The sequence below is a fragment of the Uloborus diversus genome, chromosome 10, assembly GCF_026930045.1.
Source record: "Uloborus diversus isolate 005 chromosome 10, Udiv.v.3.1, whole genome shotgun sequence".
In the NCBI taxonomy this organism is placed as follows: domain Eukaryota; kingdom Metazoa; phylum Arthropoda; class Arachnida; order Araneae; family Uloboridae; genus Uloborus; species Uloborus diversus.
In genome coordinates, this window is record NC_072740.1 from 49424196 (window position 1) to 49437119 (window position 12924).

Here is a 12924-nt window from a genome sequence, read left to right on the forward strand (position 1 = left end):
GGGATTAAAAAAATAATATTAGTTACACAGCGTTCACAGTATTTTTTAGGGATATCTAATTTCCCTTTTAATTAATGTACGTACTTACTTTTACTAAAATTTTACTCGTTTTTCTCTTATATTTTCTTTGTACTATGCCATAATTACTGTTAAATGTAACGTTAGTTTTAATTGCTTTGCTTAAAATACATAATTTACATGAGGCATAGTAAGTTGTTCGGAAGCCACGTTTTGTTTACAATTGGTGTGACAAACACAAAATAAGCAAACAGACACTCGTTTACTTATTACAGGTTAACATAAATAATTTTAAAATCTCGTATAACCGTTCAAAACATTAAATACAATAATAGTTAGCAATCATCTTTGTATAACTTAACTTTATTTAAAACTTATAAATACTCGCTTAGTCGTAAAAATAGGCACTTGGTATCCATAAATTCGATATCAAGTACGTATGTAAGAATGTTAATCCACATCAACATTTCACTCCTGTCAAAAGCAATGACTTTAAGCTCATAATTAATCTCCAAGCAAATAGTGATTAACAATAATCGTAGAATAAACTCATATTGCTAAAATAACCACGTTACGGAGTATATACAAGACGCGTTTAACAATTTTAGGACATCTGTTTGCTTCTCTGGGGAGATTAATGTGAATTTTACTCTTAACATAAATTCTGTACACTGGTGCTTTTATCAGCAAAGTCAATGGATTAGACCTAATAACCAGTAATGGTCTTTAGAAATTAAATGACTGTTAAGCAGATATTGGCTTTTCTAGGGAACTAATTCGAGTTCCAAACGTTTCAACTGATAAATGAAACTGCGTAGAAGGTTTGTTTGCCACTTATCAACAACAGAAGGTTCTGTTGAATAAGAGGTATTAAAAATAATGATGTTCAGTATACAATGGATCAAAGCTCCTAGAACAGAAAAAAGTAAAGCCATTCAATAAAAAATAATTCCAAAACAAAATATGAATGTTTTCACTGCAAAAAAAAAACTAGCCGTTTACTAGTAAATCTCAAGAAAAATAGCAGTCTATGAACTTTTCTTAGTAAGGAAAGAGTTACTCCTAAGGCATTATTTAAGAAAAAGCTGTATTTCGAAAAGCTAGTTTTTTTCATTAAGCGACGCTTCTGAAATAGGAACTGTATCGTTACTAGGAAAATTTCTATAATGGCGGTTTCCTAGAGATTTTCAAGTAAACAGGGCAGTTTTTTTTTTAGTGAACAGGCTTTTCTGGGAATCAAGTTCTTTATTATTTTTCTTATGCAAGCTTAGTTACAAATGGTGATTGCCGTTAAAAGCTGTACGATGTATGTTTAAAAAATGGTGGAAAAAACTAAAGAAAAAAAAACTACAACAATTCAAAACAGTAACTATACTTTTTGACAAAAATGTACTTGACTATACTATTATAGGGAGGTGAACGGCAGTATCTCCAGAAATAAATTTTCGAGATATTTGAATAAACGCGTTTTGATTTCTATACTAACAATAAGAAAGCGTTAGAGTTAGACTTTTTTTTTTTCGATTCGGTTTCAGCGGAAACCAAATAAACAAGTTTGTAGGATAAAGGTAACGTACAACAGATGACAAAAATGCAAAAAAAAAAAAAAAAAAAAGAAAGAAAGAAAAAGAAAAAGGATTGTATTAAAATTTTGCAGTTACTACCCTTTACCTACCCACGGCTGTTTTATGTAACTATACTTCATTCTTCAAACTTAATTCACTACACTGTCGAAATGAAATGTTTAAGAAATAAAAGCATTTTCTTCGGTATCGGCGCTTGGAATTGGAACCAATCAGCTCACAGTCCCTTTCATTTAAGTTGGTCAGCATTAACTTGGCAGATAAGCTCATGTAACATTTTTTAAAATCGGTACATTTTTAGCAAGGACTTAGATGATTTTCTCCATTAAAACATTTTTGAAAATCAATAAAACTAATAATTTTTTGACTTTTTTCTCGTGAAATTATCATTTATTTCTGTATAGAAAGGCCAAAATATCGGCTACACACGCGTAAGCACCATACAAATAACTGATCTCACAAAAGATAAATGCAAAAAATTTATAAATAATGAAATAAAAATAAAGTATTGTAAGCGCCGTGCCTCGCGTATAAAACGCACTGATGATCTTCATTAAATAAATTTGCAGTAGAAATTATATTTTTTCCAGTTACTTTCACAAGAATAATTAAGATTAAAAATGAAATTAAAAGCTTTTTACACAGCAAAATTTATAAAAATAACGCAAATCAATAAAACAATTTGCTCGCTCGGTTCTCGGCACAATGCTTCACCCCTCCCCGCTCCCCTTTTTTTTCTCAAAATTTTAATCTCATTGTCAAAATCTTCAGCTGATATTTCATTCTTTCACGAAACGGCAAGTTCTTTCTCCGTTTAGTCATTTTTTAATTCGAGAGGACATTTTCAAGGAAATGGAATCAGCATATTGGCAGTGTATTGCTGAGAATTTGCAAGAGAAACTTTTATTCAAGGTACAATGAGAAACAAGCATTTGATATAAGTACTTCATTGTATGTTATGCAATGAATTTTTAATTACTAGTGTAACACATTGTACTAGGTGTTTTTAAAGTTTTGAAAAAAAAAATTGCATAAAAAAAAAACTATTCAAGCTTTTTTTTTTTCTTTTTTTTTAAATCTTCATCTCCTCAAGTATATGATATTTTAGTAACACATATTTCATTTTATTAATTAAAACTTCGTGATAAAGTACAAGCTCTTTTTGCATGTGAACGGTGTATTTTTCAATTGATTTTTTTTTTTTTAAATTGGAGTGGGGAAATGCGAGGTACAAAAGTATCACGTAAACGCGGCTGATGAGCAGGAAATAACACCTAGAGCACTGATGGAAATCGAACATACAACCTAAGCGTACAAAGAAAGGGCTTCCGCCGATCAGCCATTGTTGAACACCGTTTTTTGCGCCTTCATTGGACTCAAAACGTCTTCCTTCATAATCACGCTTCTAGTTCAGCAACAAGTGGTAGTCAGACATCACGGTTTTTCAGCTTTTTCTCGAAACCTTACTCAAAAAAATCAGTTGGGAGTGGTTCGATCATCTAGTTTGCAGCCCTGATCTTGCAGCTTCTGATTTCCACTTGTTCTTGAGCTTGAAACGCGATTTTTATGGCACTTACTGAGACATCAATGACGTCGAGCAAAAAACGGTTTTCAACTGTAGTTGCGTTCACTGTCTTTCTCCGAAAACGGCATTGGAATGTTATTTTCATGCTGTGACCTAATGTTTAAACTATGATGGATGTGTAAAAAATAGGATATGAAATGCTTTTTAATGCAAAAATATTTTTGGTTTAAATAAAGACTTTGATTTGTTTCTTTTTCAAATTGGTATTTACTTTCCGAACAGCCTTAGTAAAAGGTTTAGTAGTTTGAGTTGGAATGTATTCTAAGTTTTTTGTCCTAAACTGAATACGTGCTAGAGCTAAAAGCTATTGTACTATCTTATTCATGAAATTTGAAATATGATGCTCTTTAAAATTTGCATGAAAAATAATTATGAAGTTTTCCCTCGACAACTGTCTAAAAACTTAAGAATTCAGCAGTAATTACTCAATGTCTTTTAAGTAAAAAACTGGGTAAAATATAGTTTTTGTCATATTCTGCAGTAATTATAGTGCACGAGGTTTCACGTTTTCTAACGCAGTAGATTTATGATAATTAGGTCCATGAAAAATCCATAAATACTTTCTAAAATTTTAAAGTTAGAACATGTCAAAAAGCTTAAAGGATGAAAGTATGAACTAATTCAATTTCTTTTCGTTAAAAGTAAAGCTATGCGTGGAATTTCGTTCAAATCGAATTATTTTTAAGCAATGAAGTATTTACCTTAAAAATTTAAAAAATGAAAGCATTTTAACGCAAAAAACTTTGTTTGAAGAAAGAACTTCGAATGCCGAGTTTTAAAATATTTATAGCTTAAAAGAAGAAATATACTCTAAGCAAATTTTTCCCACTAATATATTTTATCTTTTTCTGACGAACTACTTTTTCAGATTAATTACATTTGATATATAACAAAATGTACTCCAAAATGGATTCAGTACTAAGAATATTGTTATTTTACTTACTGAAATACGAGTGACTTCAGAATCACTTTGCCAGTCCCACAACGATAATGACGTGTCCTGCAGTCCTTCCAATATCATCATCACATTACCCTGGATAAAAATCAAATGTTTAATATTGTTTTCCAACTAAGAAAAAAATGTGTCGGGAGCATTTTCTCCCATTCATGTGTTATTTTATTAAAATGTTGCTTACTTTAAAATTTTCTGACACTAGTAGTAACGTATGTAAATTGTACACTACATAAAAGAAAGCATATATGTCTATTTAGGGTACCTACCAGTGAATGAATGGCTCTGTTTTTTAAATATAACATTGTGGATGTTTTTTTGTGATATACTCTGGCAGTAGCTTCTTTCTTCTTTACAGTTCGGGAAAGAAAATTGCTAGAAATGTATGTATTTGTTCAATGGTTAAAGGTAATACTTTCCTGTAGTGTTGCATTTTGTGTCTTGTATAGTATACAGGACATAAAAGAGAGGAAGAGAGGTATACAATGTTTTGAGAGGTATACATTCAATACCTCTCAATACACCTAAAACAAAACCTTACGACTTCTCTCAGAATGTTTTTTTAAAAGTTTTTATTTATGTCCTTGATTTTTTTTTTTTTTTTTTTTTGAATATTTTGTACCACTATATACAGTTTCAACATAATTTTTAAATCATGCAATTGAAATTGTTCGTAAGTGTTCATTTACTCCTTTGACTTCCCTATATCAACTTGTATAGCATGGATTTTTTGAATCAGGAAGCGAATTATGACCATTCTAACGCAATATGTCAAAACAAGCATATGCCTTATAAAATTAGTCGTACAGTAAGCTCTATTGCCGCCCGCCCTGTCTTATGGTGAGAGGAGTCTGGGACGGACTCCTCTGCGACAAGATTCTGAATGTGATTGGTCGCGTGCAGGGTTCGAATCCCGGCTCGGACGTGGATTTACTTTCTCTCTCCTGTCATTATCCTTTCTTTGTGTTAATGTGTTGTTGTGCTGCGAATGATTGCCTACCCTATAAACGGGTCCTTATGGCATTTGTGTACTGTAAAAGTTGGACTTCACACCAAATTACGGAACAGTTGGAAAAGTGAAGCAGCACACTCCCTCGCACACCACCACAACAAGTAATCTCTATTGATATGCTTTATGACCACCTTGTACATACGTTTATAATTAACGCCTCTCCTTCTTCTTCCGCCGTAGGCAGGCAAAGGACAGTAACTTAAAAATGTTCTTTTTTTTTTGCATTATTGTCATCTATTGTATGTTAGGTTAATTGTAGAAGTTTGCTCATTTCGTTTTGGCTGGAAAAAAAGCGCGCATAAACGTCAAATTCCAACATTTCTCTATTGTTGGTATTGAATCCAAAACACGTTTCTTCAAATTTCTGGAAAAATCATTTCTGCATAAACTGCTGATTAAATGTTCAGTATTGCTGCTCTTGATTTTAGATGAAAAACTAATTATACTGATTTTTTTATATTTCTAATTTATTTCATGCATATCATATCAGCACGTATAGTAATAGATTGATATCAAACATCATATCTATATCTGTTCAAAGATTTAAAATCATATTGCAACGATAATTCTGACGCAAAAACAACGAATACCCATACCCGCCGCTAAATGCATTTACGATATTATCTACCTAAAAGGAAGAAAAATGAATTCTTATTCCATTACGTCGTTAGCAAAGCTTTTTTCCCAATTGTACAAGGCGCTATCCATTATTTGTGACAAAGATTTATTGCATTTTCATGTTTTTCACGGAAGAGATTTCACTTTATCCTAGATACCATTACGTTAATCTGAGTAAACGATGACATAGTTAACTTTGGAATAAAGAATTTATCTTAGATAATCTGAACACAAAGAATCAGTGTGAAATATCCTGAAGCTCAGACCATCCCCCTCCCTCTTTCCTGAGAAAAAGAAAACATAGTATCTTCTCAAAATGGGGAAAACAATCAGAAAAACAACTCTAATGCTACTTAGTGATCTCTGAGCAAAGATGGAGGCATAAAGCACCTGGCATGCCTGCAGGCCATTCCGAAGGTTTCTTGGGATTATCTAGTGGGGCTCCGAAAAAAAAAAAAATCTTTTAGAAGAAGAGTCCACATCAATAATAACAGCAATAATGCCAACAATAGCCGTTTAATATCGGTAATACTTTCCTTAATACAGAGGGTAAACTTGTTTCTAAAAATCCATTTGTAAGAGCAGTAACTTTTAACGGTTTGCAGGTTTTATCCATAATTTTTCCCTTACAAGGTTCTATCAGTACCATGTAGATCAAAAATACATTCTGTATAATCAACGGGTAAGGGTGAAAAATCATAACACCTATTTCCTCCTTTTTTAATTTTTATCCGATTTTGAAATCATTGTTAATCTTTTAAGTGACACAATCGAAAAACTCAGAAAATAATTGCGATTTAAAAGTGCATAGACTATCTCTCATTAACTAGCGTTTTTTTTTTTTTTTTCTGTACTTTTAACTATAAAAATAATGTACACAAATTATTGAATATTTCTATTCACTTGCATTTAGTTTTCGTTGATGAAATAGTATTTTTTTTTAAATCATATATATTATTTCTAAGACGTGTTTTTTCGTGACAACGCAAATATTTCTTAGTACAATTCATCAAATGTCATCAGTAAGGCATCATTTTAATGATTTTTTACAAAATTTTTGGTGAAAAAAAAAACAGAAAACTCACATTGTGGCGTTTTTCGAAAAAATCGGTTGATTCTGGTTTGTAGTACGCATTGCTTTAATGCATAACGCACCACAAATTAAGTTTTGTAGCTGAGTTGGTTAGAGTGTCGTGCTAAAGATCGCTAGTTCTATCGCAGCATGGATTTCGTCGTTTTTGAATGATTTTTTTCTTCCTCGGCATAACTTTTTATCCAAATTTCAGAATATATACATTACAAATTCATTGAAAGACTCGAAACCACAGTTATACTGTTGCATTAAATTTAAAAAAGTTTTTTTTAGCGCATCGGTTAAAAATAAAGAAACAATTAACATGGTTAACGTTTTTCCAAAAAATGCTCTCAAAAATCGGATTTTTAAATTACCGAATGTTTTGCACGCTTCTGCCGGTGAGTATTATTTTTCAAAAGGGATTTTCTGCGAGAATGACATAACTCCCTCAATGCTTCATCAACCTACATAAGGTCTTTCTGTAAAGATTTTTTTTTATCGCTTTCGGCGAAAAATAAAGAGACAATGCACAATTTGATTGTTTTGACAAACAAAAAAAAACCTTTATTCTCTTTTTTACGCATTGCTTTAATGCGTAGACTCAGAACACGGAAACATATTGACTTAGTGAGTTAGGGCGTCGGGCTAATACTGCGAAGGGTGTAAGTTCGAATCCCATTGGGCCGAAAAATATCGTTTCAATGAGTTATTTTCATTAGCAGATTTCTAATCCTAATTTCCATTAGCATGATCATTGTATGACTCCGGGTTACAGTTCTGTTGTCGTTAAAATGTGAAGCAAGACATAGAATTAAACATGGTAAATCTGAGTTAAACTTTTTTTAACATGTTTTAACGAAGTAGAAGCGTCAATTTCAATTTATTCTCTTGATGTATTACACATTGCTTTAATGCATAATGTATATCATCCCGAGAGGGAGACCCATTAGCTCAGTTGGTAAGCGCGTCCCGCTAATATCGCGAAAGGGTTAATCCTCCCATGGGCCAAAAAATGTAGTTTTTGGATGACGAATGTTCCTCAGCTGAATCCTGATCCAAATTTCCATGATTATATAAATTTAACTCATTCGGGGTAGGGTTTCAAACCATAGTTGTGTTAAAGTAAGACAAAACAACGTAAGCAGAAGCACTTGTACTACCTTTCTACGTTGTTTTGTCTTACTTTACTGTTCAGCACAAAGGTATTTATTTATTTCATAGTTGTGCTGTTGCATCGAACAATTTCTTGTATTTTGACACAACTAACAGCAGTATCATATATATACTCGTACATTATTTTTAAAAGATGTTTTTGTGGAAATGCTATACTTCCTTAGTACTTCAAATTTCAAAATACCTTTTTAAAACAAATTTCACCACTATCAACCAAAAGTAGACAAACACAAAGTCACGTGCTTGCTGTTATTCAAAAAAAAAACTTAGAATGCCGGTTCGCATGGGTCAGCATGTTAACGTTTATTATAAATATATTCATTTGGAAACAAGAGCAAAAAAATGTTCCTATCCGTTTTTAAACCAGCAAATTCTTTTATTCTTTCTATGAAACCAATCATTTACTTTAAAATATACTTATTAGTATTCTTTTAGTTAAATTAGAAAATAATTATTTTGGTAAGCTTCAATTTTTCCTAAAAACGAAGATTTCCTTTTTACGCATTGTTGAAATAAATTGGTTTTACTGCTAAACCCTTTCTTATTATTTCAGCAACCGTAAAGAAAAATAATTGAATACGTGTATTAGCAGAAAAAAATATTTTAATTAATAAAAGCACTATACAAATAAAATGTAACCTCCAAAATTAATAGGAAACAAATCAAGTTTTCTTCACGTATAAAATTAAGATCTACGGGAAACAAAATATGTATGTCGTGGAAAGTTATGGTAGAACTGGTTTGTAAGGAAATATTTCTTAAACCTAATAATATTTTAATTAGATAGAAGAAAAAAGGGATTTCATGTTGCTTTTCTTCGGTGAAACATTAGAATTTTTAGTAAGGGTTTGTCCATGAATTATGCCATGTTTTGAAAGCGGAGGGTTGGGGGGGGGGGTCTTTTTCAAGGCGGGGGGAGGGAGTAACAGGAAATGTGATAACATACATTTTGACATTTAAGGACCTCCCGTTTACTTTTATTTACCAAATAATAGTTTCATCCTTTTGTCCCTAGTTCTATACAAACGGAATCCTTTAAATATAAGGACAATAGGGGAAACCCGGCTAAAGTGGATACCCCGGGCAAAGCGAATTTTGCCTATAACTCCTAAATAATTAGTCGGCCGGCAGCCGCGTTGTCATAGTAACGATCGCTTGCTGCCGCTCCGTGTGAGGCAAACACGTCGGGACGAGTTCGCCTCACGCGACGCCAGTGAGCGAACAAAGTATGTTTCGGGGAAAACAATATTAGTTTACAGAGGTTAGTGTTTCATTTATAACTTAAATACTATTTGGGACATGTTCTTTGTTATGAGTAGGATTTGATGTACCGTATTACGGTACGGATTACGTAGCTTTCAACTATCCGTAGACGACGAGTTTAGATGTTCTGGTTTTTTAGTACGTTTTAGTAACCTCAAAAATGAACCTGAAGGGCAAAGCGGATTGGGCAAAGTAAATACCATATTCACTTTGCCCGGTCATGACAAGTCACTTCATCCGAGCCTGGAAGTCCTTCAATATTAATATCTCAAGACATTACTACCATTGAAGACGGTCATTATACTCCCATGGGATCTGAAACAACAGAATAAGTCCAAGGTAATGATGTTCCCGCCGCTTCACCCAAACCTGGATGTTCTACGAACTACTACAGTTCTTCAGTTTTACTACCTATTCCTCAGCCTGTTAAACCAACAACAACACGTAAACAAAAACTACAGAGATCTACACTCCAGACAAGCACTCCAGTAGAGGACAATCAAAGACAAAAATTTGAAAAATCAAAAAAGACTGTCAATATTTCGACTAAAGCTTCTCAGAAGACTATTAAAAAGACCAAGTACCAAAAAGACTAATCAAAAATCTCTGCTACAAAACATAGGACTGCATAAGAGAATGATACGAAGGAAGTAAAGAAATTTTATGATGTAAGGTGCATTTTCTGTGATGAAATGATCATACAAGAAGATGATGCCAATAGAAAACAGAATACATTGTCGTATTTGTACTCAGTGGTGTCATAAAGAGTGTCAGCATTCGAAAATGGTAATGATTGTGTTTGTGATAACTGAAATGATTAGTATTGTAGCAGAAAAATGTTTTTTTTTTTTTTATATGCTCCTGAATTTTGGATGTTGACTTTTTTTTTATATTTTTTTATAATTTCTTTGCTTGATACAATAATTACTACAGAGTCATTCCATATAAAATCAACAAATTTTCAGAAACTTCCGTGCCGCACCATTTCAGATTTTGACGAAATTCGGTTGGTAATATGTACTAATATCATGTACTCCAAAACAGTTTGTTTTATTTCTTGAAAAAAAAATTTTCCTGAGATATAGCCCTTTCTTAGCTCAGCGGATGCGTAAAATTTGCTTTTTTTTTACCTTTCTTCTGGGAGCTGTAGTGGATTTATTTATATTAGTCGAAAGATCAAATACGGCGTATTGTAAAGCTAAAAAAATGAACTTTTGTTTGTGCATAATAAAAAACTATTTAAGTTAAACCTAACTAGAAAAATTTCAAGGTCAAAACGTGGTTAAAAAACTGCTGGTTTGGTTATTTTGGGCATGAAAATAACAACGAAGGACTTTTAGTAACAGGCTAATTTTTTTTTCTGTTGCACTTAGGTATATATACTAGAAGCAGAGGAAAAATTAAGCTACTACTGATAGTCCTTCATTATGAAAAAATTGCTTAAACTAGAGAAAAAATGAAAAATGTACTTTTTCACCCTCCAAAAAAGACCGGTAGGTAAGGGGATAAAAATCTAAAAATGCTATAGCAAGAAGCCGTCACATTGCCCTTTAAAACAAAACAAAAACTGTCTTGTTATTCCAAGGCGTAGAGGAGATATAAACGTTTCAAAACTGAAACATTTAGGGTTTTTTTTTTTTTTTTTTTTGCACAAGTTGGAATATTATGAGTATTAAATGAATCTACTTTGTAAAATTTGTTAATTTTTCGATATAATTAATCAAAAAAACCGATTTAAATTAAATCTAATAACCACTTAAAATTATGTTCTATTTGGTATTTATAGCACAAATGGTTTTATTGTAAAGTGTAAACTTTTTTTTTTTAATTTTGGATTTTAGTCAACGATAATTACCAATGTGGCAATGCAAATAACGAATTAGTTTTCCAAACGACATAGAATTAAATTTCCAGATAATGTAAGTTTCTCATAAACAACTCAGCTTCTGCTTTTTCTCTCAAGTCTTTTATTTGATTTGACAATGCAGCGCTCTTAGAACGAAACCTTTGTTACAAAGGTTAAGTTGTATGATGGAGGACTCTTGTTCTATTGGAATCTTTACAAAAGAGATATGTCATAAATTACATTACCCTAAACATTCAGAATTACATTCAGTTCTTGAATTCGCAGATGAAGATATAAAATTATTTTCAATCAGAACAGGATGCAGTGATATAGAGAATGTTTGTACTTTTCATAGGGAAAAGTTTTTGAACAGATACTTTTATATTTATGGAAAATCTTGCTCCGACCCCTACAATATTCACTCAAAACCTATTAAAAATCCCTAAGACAAATATCAATTGAACTTTCAATGTGCAATTCTAATCTGAAATTAATTCCAGGAAAAGCGTTATGTTCAAGATGTTTGGACAAAATTAGAACCTCTAAACGAGACACTGATAGTGACATTGAAAATGAGTGCTTTAGGCACTTTTGAACCGAAACCTGCTCTCGTTAAAGAAGTAAACAAAACTTGCATAGCCCTTAACATTTCTCCAGTAAATGCACAGAAGCGTTCAGTTGAAGAAAGGGATTCAATTTTAAAGAAGAAAGTTAGTAAAATAGCTAAATCTGCAGTTGAAAAACTAAGTAAAGCCTTTGATTTGAAAATTTCTGCTGGCAATGAGAATTTCTCACAAAACTTGCATTGTAATTTAGCTAATGAGTATGAACAACTAATTCACAAGCTAAAAGAAAAAATGAAAGTTGCATTTTCTGCACAAGAAAAAGTAAATATTTTAAGTTTAGTTTCTAGTAGTTGGAGCATTGATAAAATCCAGAGGGAATTTAACGTCAGTCAGTACTTTGCTCGACAATCCAAATATTTAGTACAAAAAGACGGTATTCTGCCAGAAATTCGAAAGAATAAAACCAGGAATAAGCTTGATGAAGACTCAATCAAAACTGTACATCAATTTTACGAAAATGAGGAGAACAGTAGAATTCTGGCCGGACAAAGAGACTGCATATCAGTCAGAAAACCTGACGGAGAAAAAGTTAATGTCCAAAAAAGGTTAATTTTATGCAACCTTAAAGAACTTTATAGAGCTTTCAAAGAAAAATATCCTCTTATAAAGATAGGGTTTCCAAAATTTGCAGATCTGAGACCTAAATTCTGTATTCTAGCCGGAGCATCTGGAACTCATTCTGTATGGTATGCATCATCCACCAGAACGTAAAACTAATGCTCTCGGCCTTGAAATCAGACATGGACTACAAGTATCTCCTCACTTGTATGGTATGCAACACTGATAAAGATTCTTGTATTCTTGCAAAGTGTAGTGAATGTGCAGGAATTGATAAGCTGCGGGAAATACTTGAAGAAGGATAGAAAGATTTTGAAAAGGATGAAACAGAGATAAAATTTTCACAATGGGTATCTACCGACTGCTGCGAGCTGTCAACCAGTCTTCTTCCTTTTGCAGAATATTTGGAGAAGTTACATGAAATGTTAGAGAAACTTAAAGTTCATCATTTCATAGCAAAAAACAAACAGAATTCAAGAACTTAAAGAAGAAAGATCTGCAAGAGGAAGAATGCATATATTAATGGGGGACTTTTCTGAAAATTTTTCTTTCATTATGCAAGATGAAGTACAAGCATATCATTGGTCAAGCAACCAAACAACAGTTCATCCCTTT

The 12924-nt window shown here is 32.3% G+C and overlaps 1 protein-coding gene across 1 annotated transcript in view; it reads right to left on the reverse strand.

The window, feature by feature from the left end:
* LOC129231488 (echinoderm microtubule-associated protein-like CG42247) overlaps window positions 1-12924 on the reverse strand; it is a gene marked incomplete in the record, with an annotated part of 287722 nt that overhangs the window by 55010 nt on the left and 219788 nt on the right. Inside the window, 1 exon segment of the mRNA XM_054865816.1 lies at window positions 4130-4219. Coding sequence (XP_054721791.1) covers window positions 4130-4219 — 90 coding nt within the window.